Source organism: Phalaenopsis equestris, unplaced genomic scaffold (assembly GCF_001263595.1).
Source record: "Phalaenopsis equestris unplaced genomic scaffold, ASM126359v1 Scaffold000428, whole genome shotgun sequence".
In the NCBI taxonomy this organism is placed as follows: Eukaryota; Viridiplantae; Streptophyta; class Magnoliopsida; order Asparagales; family Orchidaceae; genus Phalaenopsis; species Phalaenopsis equestris.
Window position 1 is genome coordinate 4,482,461 of NW_018164869.1, and position 22,371 is coordinate 4,504,831.

The window sequence follows — 22,371 nt, forward strand, 5'->3', positions numbered from 1 at the left end:
AGTATAACATTTCAACTGGGCAGTAAACTTTAATTTTTTTCCTTTCCAAATAAATTTCTTTACAGCCGTGAATTTTCTAGCACGCATCACTCGCAGTTATGAAAATTTCAGAATGTATTTAAAAAATTTTGAATTTATTTTTAGTTGATATTTAAAAGAATAGTTTGATAAAAAATATTTGATATAATAATCCGACTTGTACCTCCAAAAAAAAACAAACAAACAAACATTCAGTAAAATTATTAATGAGAATCTTAAAGTACAATTATGTGTGAATAAGTTAACATCAGTGTAAAATTAAAAATAATTTTATATTGCACAACGCAGCTAAATAAAAAGCATATTTTTGCTAGGAACATTTACATAAATGCCACGGAATTCATATATATTAACGTATCTAGCACCTAAATTTAACTTTTGTCCGTCTTATTTATGCAAAAAAAAAAAATGTAATTTAATTTTTTTTAAGTTAAAAATGATGACATTTTTCGATGTGCTAATTGTAATTTTTATTCTTCTAATTAGATAAAGAGTTAAATGAAAATATGAGAAAGTCGTCTTAGATGGTTTGGTCACATTAAACGTCGACCATCTGATGATCCGATTAGGAGAGTAGATGTTTTAGATTCGACTTGTGTTAAGAAAGACAGAGGTAGACCTAGGAAGACTTGGGCTTATTATATTAAAAATGATCTTAATTTACTAGAATTAAATGAAAATATGACACTAAATAGGACGCAATGGAGAAAAGGGATTCATGTAGCCAACCCCACTTAGTGGGATTAAGGCTTTGTTGTTGTTGTTGTAATTAGATAAAGAGTTAAAGATAATTCTCCTAAGATAAAAATGCCAGTCCTAATTGTAATTTCGTAACGAATATTTGAATAAAAAAAATCAAATTAATGATCACATATTGTGTAGTAGGTCGAACTTGGCTTCATCGAACTATAAGTTGTTCATGCTCATTTCTTTACTCAAACCAAACTTTCACATAAATGTTCTTGCTAGGCTTATTTCATTTTCTTAATGATAATATCTGAATTATCCTTGATTTATTTATTTTAATTAGAGAGAGAGAGAGAGAGAATCTCATAACACTAAACATTACTATTAGCTTGTGGCACTAACAGTAGGCTAATATGTTCAAATAAAATTATCATTAGAACTGAGAGAGAGATGGAGAAGTGTTGAGGCGCCTCATCAGAAACGACATCGATGTGTTCGATATCCGGTTAGTTGAGCTAACTCTCGAGCCAATGAGCCTAACCTTGAGAAGCTCGAGCTCGAGCATTTGCCACTCGATAAACTCAACACATAAACTTGTTAACAAGTCTAACACTAACCTACCGAGATCCACTCACTTGCATGCAACCCTAACATAACAACACCCACAATGGACTGCTCCACATGAACAACCGCTGACACATGCCAACTCACAACAATAAACAAACACGTTACTGTGACACACATTTAATGTACAATATTAACTCCAAACAATCAAGTGTGGAAAAAATATTCCATACGGACGGTTGCATGCGGTGTCTGATCCGGACCGTAAATCAGGTGATCTACGGTCAGGATGTATTTCGGTGGGCCCCACCTAAATTTTTTTTTATTAAAAAAAAAACTGAAATATATCCTCTACGGTCAAGATCGGACACCGCATGCAGACGCAATAATTTCTCCAGATTGAATAAAATATTTTCAAAGTTGAATAAAATGTTTAATATTTTATTAGGTTGAAGATCCCAACCAGCTTTGTCGATCGCATCTAAGACCACTATTATCCTTTAAGTCAAAGTTAGCATTAAATTATCAGACTATGACATTAAATAAAGTTATGTTAGAATATTTCTTTATTTATCTATTTATTAGAATGGGTTTATTTTTATGGCATACGTATATGATTCATTTCTAATAAGATTAAATTACTAAAGAATATAATTGGACTGTTCATATAATTTATTAGATATTACAATTATAATTTTAGATATTCACAACAACAACAACAATACCTTAATCCCACTACGTGGAGTCGGCTAAATGAATTCTTTTTCTCCATTGCGTTCTATTTAGTGTCATATTTTCATTTAGATGTAATAATTTTAGATAATTTTTTATACAATAAGCCCAAAGTCTTCATAGGTTTACCTCTACTCTTCTTAACATAAGTCGAATCTAAAACATCTACTCCTTTAATCGGATCATCAGACTGTCGATGTTTAATGCGACCAACCCATCTAAAGACTATTTTCTCTAATTTTATCCGTCACAGGAGCTGCACCAACCTGATCACGAATTTATTCATTTCACATTTTGTCTATAAGTGCAAAGCCACTCATCCACCTAATCATTCTCATCTCGAAAAAAATCATGACATAAATCCCTTTGATCAATTTTAGATATTTACAATTAATACTATTTAGTGTCACAATCATACTGATGAATGCGTAATATTTTCACTCATATAAATACATGTATTTGTAATTATGTTGTGCATTATTCTCTCCTTGATCTCTTCTATTTTCTCTCTGCTGTCTGGGTATTCGATTTGCTGTTCAAGAAGGCTCCAAGTTTTTCAAATCCTACATGAGCTTACATTTTCTTACAACGGACGACTAAACCTCATCTATGTAAGGATTAATATTAAGTTTGGAGTTATTTCTATAAAAGTATTAGCATTACTATGAATTCACTCCAGTAGGGAAAATGTTGCAAGAGAAATTTAGAACACAAAGCTCAAAGTTGGAAAAATTGAAGGATAAAAATAATGGTCTTTCCCCTATCACATCGATCACTTTTTTTTATAGAGGGATTGACTTATGTGTTATAATTAATACGATGATTATTGTACAAAAATCACAAAGAATCTTTCAACTATTACCTTTTTATCATCTCATCTTCTTCCGGCATGAGCTTCTAATATTTTGGAACACAGCTTTGGTAATCATTCCACATCAGTGCTTCTCATGAAGCATTTCACTTCTAGCAACACACTTGTCACTTTGTTTGGACTTGAGAGGAGCTGGTGAGGACCACCTATTTGCCTCGCAATGGAGTTCACTCTTAAGGTTGCGACATAAACCTCTCCGAGTTGATTTCTTGGATGAGTTGGCCGCCCCGTCGTCGTCGTCGAGCAGCGGAGGCTAAGCATTTTGGATGAACTCTCATACCAAGTAAACTGGTCAAATTACTTGGGTAAATTGACTTGGTCGAACTATTTTGTCGGCTCGACAAATTGACCGCTTCATTCCTTGAACTCGGTCAAAGGGCTTAGTCACATGCATATGTTTATCTTCTTATTTCATTTGAAGTAAAAAAAGACAATTATTTAACTAAATGGTCAAACAATATCAAAATCCTTCTTTCTATTCTCAGCGAGAGAATTGTGAAAGTTTAAAAAAGACTCCATTAAGAGATAATGAATGGACTCTGAATTTGAAGATTTAGACTGATATATATAGTTAATATGTCCCTATCAAAAAAAATTCAAATAGACCTACATTATTTACTTGAAAAAACTATCGATTTGAAATTGAAGATATCCCAAAGATCTAAAAAATTATAGAAATCTACCCAATAACCAAAACGGACAACCACCATAAAAATAGTACTCTAATTAGGAAGGATATTTTCCTTGATTATGTTATAGCTGGCTAGTCATGCTAATAATTTCTTTAGGTTCTTTATACAGACAAAAACTTCTAAATCCTGTTAGCATTCTCTGTATTTAGTTCATGTTATTTATGTTATTTCTTAGGTTAATCTTATCTAATTTCACTTATATACATATAAATTAATAGCTTATTTGCAAAACGTGGTACTCCTGCCATCCTACTCATTTCTAAATCTACCCTACTTAACTAATCTACACATTCATTTTAAGATTCTTATTTCTATAACACTTCAACTTGATCATCAATGTATTTTTAACCACACAAAAATTAAATTCATACAACATAACTAACCCAATTATAAGTTTATAAAATATGCAAAAGATTCATGAGGACTTCCTCCTTTAATAATACAACCATAAGTTTAAAACTATATGCTCATTTAAATATCCACTCTTTCGTATGATAGATTGAATGTGCTTAAGCCTATTGAAGACTTACCTGCAACAGAAAGGAACCATTCGGAAGTGGGTATATCGTGATTAAGGGGAGACCATGCAAGGCGATCGAGGTCTCCACTTCCAGGACTGGGCATCATGGACATGCAAATGTCACTTTTTAGCAACTTGCAATTGATATCTTTACTTCTAAGAAGCTTGAAGACATTGTGCCTTTTTCTCATAACTGCGATGTTCCACATGTTAAATCATACTGACTATCAATTGGTTGATATAGCTGAAGATGGATTTGCTAGTCTTCTGGGTGAAAATGGAAACCATCAAGAACAATTTGAAGCTCCCTACGGATGAGGCTCTTCTGAAGGAGATCAAAGAAGGGTTTGTCGAGGGGAATGATCTGGTCGTCACCATGATGTCTGCAATGGGTGATATGGGCTAAAAGTAGGTTCCATCAATCACAACAAAATTGCAGTGTAATATCACCGAATTTATAGCACCTTATAATGTTGTTTGTGTAATTTGAAACTCATGGAGCCTCATCTCCTTTGGCTCAGTGTGTCTCTCATCGTCGGGCTATTTTAGTCAATTTTGGCTTTGTTATTTTTATCGAGCTTACGTTTTGTGTTCTGGATTGTGTGTTGAAGCCTGACGTATTTGTTTACTATTTGGATTGCTGCAAAAGAATAAATAAATAAATAAAACACAGGAATTGTTTTTTTCTAACAATGATGATATAAAAGTGTGTATGGCACCCACTAAAATTGGATTTCCTACACTCAAACTTTTTTATGCTAGTCTCAAGCTGCTTATCTTCAGCATCTTCTACATTATTCTAACATCTAACTTATTTCAATAGTTATCTCCTCAATTAGAACTATATCATCTAAAAAATATATCCCATTGTATCTCACTTTGATTATAATTTATATGCATTTTCATAAACAATACCAAATATATAAACTTAAAGTTGATCTTTATTATAATCCTATCATGATTAAAAACTTTTACACAAATAGTCTACTAATAAAATTAATCAATGCCCTGCATGCATATATTTAATAACTTAAGCATATCATTCACGCAATTGTTTCCCTTAAGAGCATCAAATCAGCATTGGTGGAAGTCACTAAATGCCTTACACGATCAACAAAAATAATATGAGGATTTCCTACTTGTTTTCTTTGTTTTGCCATTAATTGTTGTCATTTTCATTAATTCTTATAAAATTCCCTCCATAATGAAATTTTTTATGGCATAAAAACAAACTAAGATGTTGATATTACATAATTTTTGAGCCTATGTTGTGTTACTCTCTCAATATTTCACAGCATGATTCAAAGTTTGCCACCCCACTAAGCACCAAAATTCTAAATATCTTTAGTCTTAAACATTAAAAGCATCAGCAAACCAAAATGAATAAAACATTTAACATAATGACCAAGGAAAACGACACATACAAAGTAAATTAGAATTTGTGAATTTTCCATGCGCATCTTGTGTTGAGAGAGTGTTGAATTTTTTAATTGCTAAAGCACGGTTGTATATTATATAATTTTTCTAATGATTTGACATCATCTTTTTTAGTTAAATAAAATAATATTATTGACAAGTCCTCACATTTCAATAGGTTTATTTAGCTATATCTAAAGTTTTATCCTTACGCATCCACAAAGGTAACTCTGAAACAATTAATCCATAATAAATCAAATTTACATCATCATCTTTAACCAAGATCTTATTCTCATTATTTTTAATGCATCTACCTAGAACAAGAGGTTCCAGATCTCTAATACTTTGTCTTAGCAGAACCATAAATCTCATTTCTCCTACGTACATCAAAACTTACAGCTTTTACATGGTTTAATATTCATTCTACAAGACTTCTACTTCATCAACAGCATTACTTGTTGCCGCATTAAAAGCACATATTTTTCCTTAATAACTTTTGCTTCTCCTTCTTCTTCCAATAATGTAAGATCTATTTTCACATCATCTTAAAATTTCTACAATAATCTTCTAAATCAAAACTCATAGAAATACAATGAGCAAAAGAATAGGTCTTTTCTTGACCTGCCATGCTCAGTTGTTGTCGGCTAAGATGAGGTGGCTCACTGCAAAACTCATCATGCATTTATAAATGAATTAAGAGTTAAAGAATGAAATACCAAACTAAAAGAACTATAATTACGACAGCTTTTGGTATTCCATATTTGTAATATGTATGTGTAGAGCAGAACGAAATACAAACTTTGCTTGCCGCCAAAACTATTGAAAAAATTAGGAAACACATTAGACGCTTCTATCCCCCTTATTTGCCAACTTGGCTTAACACTTAGAATTCACAACATTATTATCACCCCTCTAATAGACAAGAAAGAAAAAAACAAGTCTAGAGAGAAGAATAAAAAAAAAGAAAACAATGGGTTATAAGGCTTGCATTAGGAATAAATAACCCATGGTTTTTTGACTTTCACGGGTAATTCAAGGGATAATCAAGAATAGGATAGACATACAATATTGCAAAAAATAAGAAGTCTTCAAAATGCAAATTGAAAGCATGCTCATGTCTTAGCTTATATCCAAAGTGCCCTCAGATAGACATGCAAGAAAAATATAAGGAATTAAATCCCATCGTTTTCATATATATATATATATATAGAGAGAGAGAGAGAGAGAGAGAGAGAGAGAGAGAGAATTTTATAAAGCACATATAATTATATCTCACGTAGCTTTATATCAAATTTAAACTTATAATTATTGAAGACATTAGTTGTGGGCGAGTTCTATTTATTTGTTGTCACATATTTATCATATATTTATTTATTTGCATCATTTAAATCATATTACAAGAGTTTTAATATTTATTGCATCATTTGATTCGGTCATTGAATCCTAAAACTCTCATCTTCAGATTTAATGGCCCGTTCGAGTTTCACAACCTTGGTTAAATATTAAAATGGAGAAATAAATTCCACAGACATGAAAGAAGAGAGCCATGGAAAATCAAAAAATGAAAATTTTATAAAATAGTAATTTAAATAAATTATAATTGTGGATCAAAACACTAGGCAACAAGGAAATATGTGATGCACAAAATTGGACTAAAATTTTTTTATTAATATGGATATGCAGTACAAAATTGGACTAAATTTATGTACATATGGATATGTACATAAAAGAGCATACTTAATATGTAAAGGCAACTAGTGTAATAGGTGTAGCGCTGATTGAAGGTAAAGTAGTTGAAAAAATTTACAGGGTTTATCCATGTACAAGATAGAACAAAAGATACGCCAATAAAGCAGATAAATAGGATTAAATGACATCAATAAAGTAGATAAATAGAATTAAATGATGTTAATAAAGTAGATAAATAGAATTAAATGATAAAGGATAAGAAGAGAAAAGGTTAATCCTAGCATAGCATTAACTTTTTCTTTTAGGCAACGGAGAACTTTTTCATAGACAATATTAACAAAAAGTTACTAAAATGATGTATGGAAGCACAGCAATATAGTAAGAAAGAACTACCTCACAGACAATAAATGTAAAACCTATTGAAGGCAAAGCAATAAAAAAAAAAAAAAATTAAAGAGTTTGATCATGTAAGAGGACAATTGATGTATCGATTAAGAAGATAAATATATTAAGTGGGAAGTATTAGCAAGGGAAAATATTAAGTTAAACATCACATGGTTAGAAAATCTAGAAAAATATAACACTCAAAGGAAAAAAAAAATTATTAATTTGGCACAAAATAATTGTGATAGAGTAAACGATTAAGATGACAATAAAATCTGGGTTGATGTATTTTAACAAGATAATAAGACATTGAAAAATAAACATCTTTTATAGGAGATCCAAATGTTGGTTTCTTCCATACCATACTTACAAAAGATAACGCATTTGCTGGGAAGGATTTCTTCTTTAAGATCAAGATACAAAAGCAAACGATGCATACAAATCTAAATCAAAACAATTAAAAGACCTAAGGCTGATCACATTGTGTAAGATGAAGTAATCGAACTTAATGTAAAAGAAAGTTGCTGGGTTCAATATAAACCATTCATAGATCAAGTACCTGCAATCTCAAATAAGCAAACACTGGCGTCTTAAGTAGGCGTATCAACTCGTCCAATTGCATCAAGAACTATACATTTATGTAATTCTCCCCCAGAGACTTGATTACATCGCTAGACTAAAAGTTCATAAAAAAGAAATTAAGCAGCCATCTAGATCCATACCTGAGCAAGCAAACACAAGCTTAATATTGCTATCGGTGAATGGCCAAGAAGAATATAAATAGAGAAATAAATCTTTTCCAGAGGGATTATTTAACGATTGCTTGAGGAGTTCTCTAAGATTTGCCAGTTCAGATGAAGTGAGTAAAATCAAATTCAGTGCCTGCACATTGAATAATACAAGTGAGCAAAATTTCAATATTGCAACACTTTCCAGTTCTTCAACTTCTTGTACAATATCTTTTTTACTATAAGAACGTAATGTCTAATGTGATATCATTCAACAAAATTAGTTATGGTTCTATGCTCCCTCATTTAGTTAAATTGAATGGAAAAAAAAAACTAATTCTACATCAATCAAACAGGGGTTTAGGTTATCTCATTCTAACAAATCTGTTCTCATCGTCTTCCTCCTCTTCTCCCTTCTCGGCAGCGGAGCACCATCTGACCGTGCAGCCTTGCTCGCCTTCCGCGACACCCTCGGCCGCACTGTACTCCGGTGGAATGCGATTTTCTCCATCTGAACAAGGCAGGGCGTCGGATGCTTACAGAACTGAGTCGTCATCATTTACCTCCCCGCCGCCGATCCCCGCCAGTACTGTTGGAAACCTCACCCCACCCTTATCCTTCGCTTTAATGGACTCTTCGTACCCTTAGATTCGTAAGATCAAGGTTTGGTATATTTCCCTCCAGATGATTACTCTCAAGGGACAGCGTCCTGAGGTGAGACAGATTCCCGAACGCTGGTGAGATCCCGCCGGTTAAGCCATTCCCAGCAAGATTAAAATGAACAAGTTTCTCCATGGAGAACAGCACCGTCGGAATATTGCCTGAAGAACGGTGTTCCTGGAAATAGACGTTGGCGGCGCCGGAGAGGTCCGATGGAGGCTACAGGAGAGGCCATTAAAGCGGAGGCTAAGGGTACCAAAAGCAGTGAGGTTACTACCGTACGGGCGAAGATCTCGCTCATGAGACCGACGGCAGAGAGGCGAACGATGACACGATGACGACTCGGTTCTGCAAGCATCTGACGCCAGGTCACGTGCAGGGGGAGTTCGTCGCGTTCGAGGAAAGCGAGCAAGACTCCAGGTCGGAGTTAACATCTGGTGCTCCGCCGCCGAGGAGGGAGAAGAGGAGGGATCTTAAATGTATAAAATATTTTGAAATGAGTCATTATATTCAATTCTGATAAAATGTTTGCCTCCATTTTACACTGCAAGGAAAAAAAAATCATTTTCATTATTTTAAATTTATAAATTAATTTTGGGGTATATCAAAATTTTAAAAGTTTTAATAGCATTGTTATGCTTATAATATTTTAAAATATATTATAATTTGTATAATAAGAATTGCTTTAATAATATTATTATTATTAAATGATAACTTTAATTATTAACACGTCAAAATTTTAGAAACTTGATTTTATTCGAAGATATTAATTAATAAATTTTGATGAAGTGAAAAAATAGCCTCAAGTTATTTAAATATAGTTTAGTACTGCATTAAAATAATTCTCGACTGTTGTAAAATTGAACTCTAATCTACTATTTTGGTACTAATTTAAAGTGCGAGCATTATTTTGATATTTCTATGAATTCTAGACCAAAATGATGAATATAAATTATTAGGAATTATTTTGACATTTTACTCAAACTTTAATATCAATGTATATGCAAGATGACAAATTTTAAATAAGTTATATGAACTTTAATTATTTAATTTCAGCATTATTAATTTAATTTAGGCAAAATTTGTTATTAATTAAGGGTATGTTTGGGACAGCTGTAATTTATTGAATAATATGTTGATAAGCTGATGATTAAAAATAATTTGTTGATAAGTTAGTTGCGGTGACTATTACACTTTTATTTTTTTTGAAAAAATCAGACCGTTGCCAATAAGCTCTCACCGCACCTAAATAGGTGCGATGTGAAATAGTTGTTTTCTATGTTCTGAAAATGCATATGCTGCCAAAACACAGTTTAACCAAACAGGTTAGGTGCATTTTCAAAGCGCCACCGCACCAAATAAACTGACTCAAACGGGCCCTAAGTGAAGATTAAACGTTGCGCCTCTCTTTTAAGCTTGAGGGTTAATCATTAGAACAGGCGTGCATTAGGAAAGAGGGAAAAACAATTAAGCGGTTTGGAATAAACATAACTTTATTTAACAAAAAATGCATAAAAGGGTGCTAAATATTATTTTAGCTTACATTTGATTTATAATATTTTTTGGTTTAAATACGATTTTGATGAGATGGATTATGAGAACTAAATATAATTTTTAATGAACTTCTGATGCTGTTTTCTACAGTTCGCTGTGGTGTACAGGTTACCATAGAAGATGCATTTGAACAAGTTATTTCATTATGGTTATCTGCTTGTCCCATTGATTTAGATCTCAATAATTTTTTTTTTAAATTAAATATTTACCATAAATTCTTATATATTTACATATGAAATACTTATATTTACTTGCATAACAACTTAATATTAAAATTAAATAAAAAAAAATATATGCATAAAAATATGTATTTCAATTTAAATAAGTATTTTTTAATATAATTTAAATATTAAAATCCTACAGAGGTAAACATAAATATTTAGTGTTAATATGCACAGCGGTGTAAATGTAAATAAAAAGAACAGCTGCTGCAACTCGTGTGCTCAGCGCTGGGCTTTTATTGTTCCTTGGGCTGGTTGAATGGGCAACTTATCCAGCTGTGCCTCCGTCCAATTGTATCATAGTTACACGAGAGTGGTCTCCTTAAAAATATCACTGTTTCTGTTCGACTCAATTCTATTTCGAGCACAAAAAAAAAATACATAAGAAATTCAGAAAATCCCCGGTGGAGTGTGTGCAACGGCCTGGATATCCGGATGTGTGGACAACGGCCTGAATGCACCGGTGGAGTGCGGGAATCGAACCTCCGCCCTCCTCGCTGCATCCCGGCCGTTGTCCACACATCCAGATGTAATAATTTTTACTTGTCAGGAGGACAAAAAATTGAAAACAAAGCAAAATAGCAGATTGAGCAATGAATAAATAATAGCTCTCGCTCGCTTATGGATCAATCATACAACCCTCTCTATTCACATAACCATCCCTGCCAAAATAAATACAGCAGAGAGAATAACAAATGAAATAAACAAATTATTACAAGCCTAACAGATTCCTTCTAATGAAGATGATCACTGCTGCCAACTGCCAATCAGCACATTTAATATAATGCTGGCATTGGTTTTAATTAATTTATGATGGGGCCGCAAAATAAACGCCAGTGTCGATGAAAGAAGAAACACTAACCAGGACTATGCCCAGATGATCTCGACAAAGAACGGGCGACGCGTTCAGGTGCTGGGTTCGAACGCTGGCGTTCCTCAGATATTGGTATCTAATAAATAATGAATATGTTTACTTATTAAATAGAATAGTTATAGAAAAATGCATAATTAAGGTGAATTTGAATGTAAACCTTCATATTTTATATACAAGGAAAATTGACAGACGTGGCACACAATTCTTATATATTTACATATCTCACATCTAAACTTTCATATTTATAGACATAGCACTTTGGCGTTTTAACCCTATCCATAAAAAGGTTCATTTCACTTTTAAAAAGTACTTATGGTGCTATTTTTCACGCTATATTAAAAATATGAGTGCTATGTGTGTACATATGAAAGCTCAGGTGTGAGATATGTAAATAAATAAGAATTGTGTGCTATGTATTTCAGATGCCCCAATATATAATTATATTGGATTTTTCTCAAATCTAGCGCAAATCGGCACCAACTCCTTGTAACTTTACAAGGTATAATGATTTGGAAGAGCTTACATACCTGAGATGAATTAGCCGCCGAAGAACTGTGGAGTGATTGCTGCGATTCAGAATGCTTCCTATGCAGATATTGCATGCGCTGAAACTGTTGCAGCTTAGACACAAAGTCGATTGAGTCATGCATACCACCCATATTATAGTTGCCGCCATCTGTTATCTGTACAATTCGTGAATGGGGGCTCCCTGAAGATGTGCACGCGACTTGGTCAGCCATGATATCATGCGAACGCATAGATTTTAATCTAGTCTTCAACATCTTGAATGCCACGCTTTGCTGCATGGCCGAAAATCAATTCAATCCTGATGTAACATAAAGGTCGAATTGCAACAAATACAATAAAACTTGAAGGTAAGAGAAGAAATTAATTTCAGAGGTCACCATGGAATATGACACCAACACTCCAAAGCATATAATATATCACTTAAATTGTAGTTTTATAAAAATTAGGGGCATTTACATACATAGCACACAATTCTTACGTCTAAAAATCTCACACCTAAACTTACATATTTACATATAGCAATCAAATATTTAAAATCACATACAAAATAGTACTATTACCATTTTTTTAAAAGTGAAATGCATATTTTCATGCATATATTTAAAGAACCAAAGTGCTACGTATGTAAGTATGAACGATTAGATGTGAGATATGTAAATACATAAAAATTTTGTGCTGCGCATGTTTTTAAGATATTCTCTTATCATGTAGTATTGTTGAAATTAAATTAGAGAAATGTCCTTGTGTTATTGTGTGGAAATAATATAACACATTGTGATAACTTTAAGCATCATGTGTATGTAAACATGTCTTCCAAAAGATACGTTGTTAGAAAAGTGAATTACTATAGATAATCACTTGAATGTAAGATACAAGTCTGGCAAGCTTTTCTCAATTACCTAAGATGGTCTAAGGTTGTTACACATTAGATGGCCAATAGAGTAATTGGGTGTGCAAGTGCTTATAAGCCCAATAATGCATGGCGATAACAAAAATGCACCAGTTATATTGATTACATGATATCAGAATTGAATCATGGAAATGACCCATTCCTTAATTAAAGCCTCCCTGAACCGCCTTAGTCGCGATCTCTTTGCTCTCCCTTGGATGATTGAACCTTGTCTTCTTGTTTCACCTTGATATGACCTCCTTTAATACTTAACAATCTCTAGAGGATGTAAGGAGAATGTGCAATTCAGAGGGCAGAGAGAGAGATTTCTTGGGTTTGGACCTTGTGGGCAATAGGGAGTAAGAGAGAGGGTGAGAGATAGAGAGACAATGGTTGAAAGGATCACTTAAATGAATTTTTCATTGATTCAAATAAATTAAAAGTATCCATTTGTAAAAATAAATAAATAATCTAGAGTTGAAATGTACAACTCAAACACGTGAAAATTGCAGTCAAGAATTAGGAATTAATTTATCAGAAGTTGAAAAATACTTCAATAATAGGGATCATAAATTAGTCCCCTGTCAATCTACCTTGCATAGCTTGTCTAATGAGAAATAATTGGTTTGTACCATTCTTTTAGCTTAATTTTGATTGCTCTAATTTGAATTATTTCTATATAGATAGACAACCCCACCTCTTATCACAGAATTGAGACTGAATGTGAATATTCCCTCTATAATATTCTTTTGATGTCATTGAACATTCAAGAAAGTGTTAGACTCTTTTGGAAATATTTAGAAGAGGTGCTAAATATTTCTTTCTTATTGAGGCTTGCCATGAATTTTCTATTTGAATCCTTCTGAATCATTATCCCTTCACGTTTATATTTTAGGTTAACGCATTGCATACTATTTTATTTTGGATCGAATAACCACCATGAATTATCTCATAACTCATCCTCAAAACTACTATACATATGATAAGGTTGTCTACATAGACAAATGTTTGTTTCTTCAAAATTTTATGCTCTTTTCATATCTTGACATGCCAAATTACTATAATAAAAATCCCAATCTCTAGCATTTTAAGCATCAATGTTCATCCCTTGGAATCGAGAAGTTCGGGAAGCCAGAGAGGGGGTAGAAGAAGCGGTAGGGTTGGGAAACCGAACATGTAAGTTCGCCTATAAATTGACGCGGAAGAGGGATTGAGAGATAGAAGTAACCTTAATGACTTACCTGAAGGGTGGGCAGCTCTTCGACGGTGTCTTCGCCGATCGAAGGAAGATGAGAGAGAGGAAGCTCGCAGGATGTGCGAACGCTAAGGAAGAACTGTGTGTGAACTAAAGCCGAAGGAAGAGGAAAGCACGAAGGGAAGAAGGAGTTCAATCAAAGCAAGCTCGTGTGCGATCCAAATCTCACAAAGAATGGGGCGACGTCGAGTGTTCTCACGTGCAGAGAATGGAGAGGACGAAGGTCAAGCGGCTCACGTTTGATTGAAGGAAGGAGACCATTGGGTTAGGGCTAACCAAGGTAATGTTTATGGATTTAATAATAAACTTAATAATAATAATAATTAAATGGGATTATATAAAGTAAAATACAAAAATTTTATACATAATAATGAAAATTAATAGATAATCAAAATAATAATTTATATACTATGTTTATGATAGGTTGTCAATTAATCAACGTCAAGAGCAAGTGGATTATCTTTAATGAGGTAAGTACTTTTATTTTTAAATCATGGTAACAATGTTATATTTCTTCTAAATCATTTGCATTAGAATGTCATTAGTAAAGATATTGAACTTTTAAAAGAAATTGGGATGAGTGATTGTAGGCTTGCAAACACTAACTGTTCCCTATCAGAAACTGAGATAGAAAAAAAAACCCAGTGAATATAGTTAGTATCAAAAGTTGGGGGGTAAATTGATATATTTATCAGATATACGACCAGATATTGCATTTGTTGTGAGCTTGGTAAGTCAATTTATGCATTCATCCTACGAGAAACAACTTGAAGCAGTTAATAGGATTATCATTATCATATATCTATCAGAAGACCACACAACAAAACAAAGGCATACACTAATGCAAATTGGGCGGGCTCAGTTATTGACATGAGATCGACTTTGGGATACTGCACTTATGTTTGGAAAATCTGGTTACATGACGAAGTAAGAAACAAAATGTGATTGCAAGGAGTAATGCCTGACATAATATGGGGTTATGACTAATGGAGTATGTGAGATGATGTGGTTGAAGAGAATTCTTGAAGAGCAGTTGATCTCAATAAACATGTCTATGAAATTGTAAAGTTACAATAAAACAGTCAACATGATCGCATAAAGCATATGGAGATTGAAATGCACTTAAAAAAAAGGATTGACTATGGAGCTATTTGCATGTCGTTTATACTTGTTGCTCAATAAATAGTAGATATCATCATCACAGGATTTTTCAAGTCTAGACATAAGATAGTTATAAGCAAGTCGGGCATGACAAATAATTGTGCTCCAACTTCAGGGATGATGTTGGATTTTAGGAAAGTTCTAGCTTTATTATCTTTATTTTTGGTATTTCCTATTTTCAGAATTTGCTATTATTGAAAATGTGTAATTTCTATTTTCTTTTTCTAGTATGGGATTTTGTGGCTTTCTTAATTTAGAAGTTTTCCCCTGTTATTTATCTTGTAAATGTTTCCTATTAAATTGAGGAGGAATAATTATTTTAATCTTCCAAAAAATCAAAATGTAATATCAAACCTCAACAATTCACATTTGAAGGCTACTAATCAAGTGACTAGAACATAAGATCATGAACTTGATAACAACCGTGATTACTGTCAAAGCTCATGAGCCATGAATGAGATAGCCCAATAACTAAATGGCAGAAAAACGTACATGAGCTTGATGGTGATTGTTGGTGATAGTTGAAGATATTATGTCGGAACGAGTTATGCATGATTTCAAAAGATTCGATCAAGGACATGTGAGTTCTCAATATTAAAGAAGTGTGACCATGGCTAGGGAGAACAAAAGCGTCGAACAAGATAACCAATATGATCACTCTCATGAACAAGAATGTATCATGGCAAAAAATATCGGTTTAGAATTTTTTTTCAACTTTGATACCGTTTGGCGGGAAAATGACTGTGAAATAGCAAGGTAATGAAATATGAGAGTATGACGACATTTGAAGGGGGGATACATTACAACCTATTGTAGGCCAACAGCTGGAGGAGTTCAACGGTTGTCTAGATTGAAAACAGTTGTCGAACAACGAAATGATGCGCTGTGGACATTGAGGGGGGGTCCATTCCCTAGTCCTAGGCAAGATACAAACACACTGTTTGTAAAAGGAAATGATATAGCACTCCAGAGAGCATAAAAACAAAGATTAAACTCTCAAAATACATAAACCGAATATGATACTATTCTAGGGCCAAGGAAGTATTTGGAAAGCGATTTACGCGTGGAGGATTTCGCGCCGGGGGGGTTGTTGGACAAATAGTTCGACAACTATCTTGGCCGAAATCGACAAGTTGGGCGGCAAAACAGTGAGATACTGGTGGCTAGGAGGTTCCACCGCCTGCTCCTAAATAAGATACAAATCCATCACTTGCAAAAGGAAGAGAATACAATGCTCCTCAGAGCAAAATTCAAAGAAACATTTGTCAATCCATGAGGCCAGAAAATTGAAATCCCAAATAACCTATAACAATATTAACATAAAAGGTCGCTCATAAAAAAAAGCCTAAATCATGACCCGATCTAGAGCTTTGAATTAATCAATATGAAAACAAACAGTCAGAAGGTATAAATCAAATTTTTTATTTTTATTTTCCACCACTATTCATGTTTCAAAAAGATAAATCAAAGATACAACAACAATAAACAACAACAAAGCCTTAATCCCACTACGTGGGGTCGGCTACATGAATCCTTTTTCACCATTGCGTCCTATTTAGTGTCATATTTTCATTTAGTTCTAGTAAATTAAGATCATTTTTAATACAATAAGCCCAAGTCTTCCTAGGTCTACCTCTGCCTTTCTTAACACAAGTCGAATTTAAAACATCTACTCTCCTAATCGGATCATCTAATGGTCGACGTTTAATGTGACCAAACCATCTAAGACAACTTTCTCTAATTTTGTCCCACCTAATCATTCTCATCTCGGCAACACTTAACTTATTATTATGCTTCTCTTTTAAAGGCCAACATTCAACACCATAGAGAATTGCCGGTCTCACCACCGTCTTATAAAATTTTCCTTTCAGTCTTAGCGGTACTTTTCTATCACACAAAAGGCCCGAAGCATTCCTCCACTTCAACCAACCAACTTGAATTCTACTATTAACATCCCCATCTATATCACCATCGTTTTGGACAACGGACCCAAGATATCTAAATTGTTCACACCTTTTAATAATTTGATCACCCAAAGTCACACTTCTGTCACTATAGTTATTACTACTGAAATTACATTCCATGTATTCAGTTTTAGTTCTACTTAAACGAAGGCCTTTAGACTTTAATGTAGACCTCCATAATTCAAGTTTTCTTGGGCTTTTTCTCTCGTTTTATCCACGAGAAGAATATCATCAGCAAAAAGCATACACCAAGGTACATCCTCTTGTAGATGTCCAGTAAGACGATCCATAACTAAAGCAAAAAGATATGGGCTTAAAGTCGATCCCTAATGTAAACCAACAGAAATAGGAAAATATTTTGTCAATCCTCCTTCCGTTGCCGATCCCTGATATAACACTGCCGTTGCCGGTCCCAAGCCCGGATGAGAAAAGTGGAGGGTTGCGTTAGGTAGTCGACAGCCAGCGTAAAACTTGTCGAAAAAATCATGACATGAATCCTTTTGATCATTGTGTGAAAAAGATAAATCAAAGATCAACAAGAAAATTAATAAAAATAATTATAAATTTATTTTATGTCAGGTTGTGCAAATCTTTTATAAACATTTCCTCTTCTAACACTCATCTTTTAATCAATTAATTAAACCTAAAAGGTTAGTTTAAAACAAATAAAGTCAATGAATCATCATACTTCCAAACTATAACAACAAAAAAAATGAAACTAATATGCATGCCAATTAAACTTTTAATAAATCAATATAAAATATTTGATAATTTATGAATATGATTGAGCAAAGTATTTCATAATAATCAAGATATTTTACTATATAAATAAGACGTCAATATCATTATATATATATATATATATATATAGTCGGTACAGGAGCACCGTCTAAAAATTATACTAGTTAAGATACTTCAATATCAATATCCTTTTACATTTACATGCACGAGTATCTTAACATTTCACTACTAGTACCATAGAGAGGCGAACTTCATCATAGCCAAATATGTACATACATTTAGTCGATGCAATTCATATTATTCGTACGCGAATTCCATTCAATTCAATAATAATCAATATATTATGTATGCATAATACATAATAGTAGTTATCGCTAAAATGTTAAATCATCAAAATAATATGACCAATAAAAAGAAGAGTATATAAATCAGAACAAAGACTTGATAATTTAATTTATAGGTAACATTAACTATCAAAGCAACTCATTAAAATAAAAAAAACAAAGATGCTACTACAAGTCACATAAGTCCTCACAATAACCTCATAAGATCTTCTAGCTTAATTATTAAATAAATTTTTATCTAGCAAAAAATTTATAATCATATAAAATATTCTTGTAATATTATTATGATAATAAAATCTTACTATTCTAATTAAAATATTTCTTAAAAATTAAATTCTTTTGTTTTATTTATGATAATATAAATTGAATCATTTTTCTTTTCAGTAAAGCCAAAAGTATTTAATTATTCTTTAACTACATAAACTTATTATCAATTTTATAATCATTACAATTTAACATTTATTTATTTATTTTTTTACATTATTACATATATACCATCACACGTTTATCCATAAAATGTTATAACATAAAGATGAAATCTAACATGTGAGCTCCTCACTACTTGAGCCCGATTTTAGGACTTCGGCTTGACTTGGTGCTTCGAAATCCATAGGAAACCCACAAGAGGAAGCATTTATGCTTGACAAAACCTTTGACTTCGACAACGCACCCGAGATTAAATGCCACTGCACCTGTCTCCGCCCAAGTTTTCCCCTCTTCATCGTCTTCGTCTTCTGCTCGCTTCAACACTAGACCACAAAATTGTCACCCAAGGAAGTCTTTGGTCCACTTCTTCCTCCTTCATGCTTCAACTTGTTGATGTCGTTGTCTGCACATATCAAATATAAATATCATTTGATTCCTTCTTCCGCTTGGTTGCGAACTCCTTCTCTATAATTGGCTAGGGCATGAGATTCACTCGCACGCAAAGTCGTTCGACAAGTTTCTTCTTCCTTCCTTCACTTATATCGCTGCTTCTTCTTCCTTCCTTTTCTTTTGCCATTGCTTCTCCTCTTTTTGTCATTGCTTCTTATTCTTCTCCTCCTTCCGCCGCTGCTTCTCTACCTATCGTTTCATTCTCTGTTTCATCGCTTTAAGCGAGGCACATTTAAAATGAAACTGTTGAGGTGTTTCATTCTCCCCAAAAATGAGTGCATTTGTGGAAATTTTTTATAATAACAATATTATTACTTATTTATTTATTTATCTATTTATTTATTTATTTATTTATTTATTTATTTATTTATCAGTTATGACAATCTCTCCTTAAAAAAAATGTCCTCGAAATTTGCATATTCTACTTTAAGCCTCAAATCACTTCTCATTAGTACTCTAGATCTCATTCACTAAGATGAATAATGGATGCGACAAAAAATATGTCTGAAACAAAATAACTTGAAATAGCTTCCCCCATCAACTGAAACAAGATAACATTCATATCAAATACAAAGAAACATGATAACAAACATCATGAATGTATAAAAGATAACATTCATATCAAATACAAAGAAACATGATAACATTCATATACAAATGATAATAATCAACCCATATTTGCATCAATACAAAAGGTTCTTGAACTCTCCGTGTCAGAACATACATTTAAGGTAGAACTGACTGTCTTGATTGATCTTGAGTAAGAGCTGAAGCTATATACTCTATCCTTCTCTACCCACCTATAATCTTCTGTGAAGGAGGCGAATTGATTTTTGCTCTTCTAAGGTTTTTTGGCCAACACAAGTAGCATGTATGAGAAAAAATCAAAAATTCAAGTTTATGTTGTTTTCCACATTTAGTAAGAGTAACTACGATACTTCGAGAAGTGCAACTACAAAATGCATCAAAAGTGAACTCGAGCTTCTTCCCAATGTATCCCTCTTATTGGTTCAAATACTCTCCCTCATCAATAATCTTCCTCTTTTGCATACCTTTAGGCTGTTGAGTGAGCTGATAATCAATTTCCACTCACCCAACCCATTCTACCAACACCGAGTAAGCATCAATTCCCATTGACACCAATTAATGATTGATTGAAACTTTCAATAAAAAAAAAAATGTTATAAAACTTCTTTACTGCAATAACTATCAGTTGTAGAGCAAACATAGACAATGCAGCAAATTCTACTTCAAAATGCATAACTGACTTCTCTCCTTGTACCAACTCATGCATTCGACTTTAAGCGGATAGAGGTACAAACCACTCTATAAAAAGCTCCACAAAATAGTCCCAACTTACCATCAAATCGGGTACATCTCAAGTCTATCCCGACGCTTCCCACACCACCTTTCTATTTATCCATCCAACGCAAATGTAGTTAATGATATTTTTCTTTCATTAAGGCAAGCCATGCTACCTAAGGTCTTCTCAATTTGCATCAACCAGTTATCTGCTTCAATTAAATCTTCAGTTTCTTTAAACAAAGGCGGACATGGAATTTGAAATATCTTCAAGTACTTATCCTCCACAACAATAGCCTCACCCACACTAAACTACAATACAGACACTTGAATCAGCTGAGTCATTGCTGCCACCATTATCTGGTAAAGAAATTTGTATCCACATTTAAAACATGTGATATTTCTTTATTTTCTACCACATTTCCCTCTTCCAGAATCACGGGTGCATCCATTTGAATGAATTAAAATAATTACTTAAATAGTGCTAACTTAAATTTTCAATTTTATTATTATAAAATTTTCTTGTAATTACAGATTGGCTCTTTCAATAATATTACATAAAAAAAATTTTAAACCTTGCTCCGATACAAAATGGATACAAACGATCAGGAAATATTAATCAAAATTTCTATTTTTTAATTTCTATCAAAATTAATGATTCAAAAAATTAAATGAAAGAAGCACTAGAAATTAAATTATAAATATCAATTTACCTGAGATCAGGTTGTTCGCATTTTTTATAAACATTATCTCTTTTATTGTTCATCTTTTAATCAACAAATTAAACCTAAAATGTTAGTTTAAAACAACATTGAACTAACCAAAGTCAATGAATAATTACACTCCCAGGCTGCAGTAACACAATAAGAAAAAACAAAATACATATCACTTAAGCTTTAATAACTCAATATAAAATATTTGATAATTTATTAATATGATGCTCACCATATTTTATAATAAATCAATGTCTATATCATTTTATATCTGTACAACCGTCATAGGAGTACCTTATAAAAATTATAACAATTAAGATATTTCAATATTAATATCTTTTATTAATTTATGTCCACGAGTACCTTAGTGTTCCCTTGCTAATATTGTGAAATCCCGTGAAAAGTGGAATCTACAATCACAGAAGATGGGACCGAGTGCATCCCTTCTATTTTATTTTAATTTTTTATTTTTTTCCTTTATTTCTTTTGTAAGTTTTCTTCCTTGGAGATATTATCAAAAGTGTTGATATGCATATATAATCGTGGAACACATGGGCCCACCCATAGTTTAGAAAATCGTAATTTTGCTGTTGCAATTGAAGGGGAGAAATTATTCTCCATTAAATATCCATCATTGTATTTTTATTCCTTTTCCTCCTTATCCTGATGATTTGAATTTCCCTCCAATTATATGAGGGTTAGTTTGAGTTGTATATATATTTGTAACTTGCTTGTATTAGTTAAATGAGAGCCTGTAAGCAAGTTCCTCCTAAATTCCTAAATAAGGAAGCACATTTCCATAACTTAGTAGCTAGACCCGTTCTATTGACTGGAGTCAGTCGATAAACTAGTTCGGATTCATACAACCGTCAAAATCTGGTAGGACAATCTTCACTCCAACATGCTTACTTTCTCTAATATTCAATGCCAAATTAATGTGGCATCAGTTGTTTGTCATTGGAACTTC

General features: G+C 32.8%; 1 protein-coding gene and 1 long non-coding RNA gene across 4 annotated transcripts in view; both read right to left on the minus strand.

Moving 5' to 3' along the window:
* Positions 1-4,228: 4,228 nt before the first annotated feature.
* Positions 4,229-9,436, minus strand: LOC110027373. The gene is made up of 3 exons (XR_002294333.1): positions 8,154-9,436; positions 4,570-4,745; positions 4,229-4,488 (listed from the first exon to the last, which is right to left on the minus strand). It is a non-coding gene; the product is annotated as an uncharacterized LOC110027373 (long non-coding RNA).
* A 1,907-nt stretch (positions 9,437-11,343) lies between these two features.
* The window catches only part of LOC110027587 (protein VAC14 homolog), a 68,051-nt gene continuing 57,023 nt past the window's right edge, over positions 11,344-22,371 (minus strand). For 2 of the 3 annotated variants that reach the window (XM_020729081.1, XM_020729080.1), the window contains exons 19-20: positions 12,159-12,431; positions 11,344-11,707 (exon numbers count right to left, since the gene is read on the minus strand). In XM_020729081.1, the coding sequence (XP_020584740.1) occupies positions 11,615-11,707; positions 12,159-12,431 (366 nt within the window). In that variant the 3' untranslated portion in view covers positions 11,344-11,614. The other variant, XM_020729082.1, reaches the window with a different exon arrangement.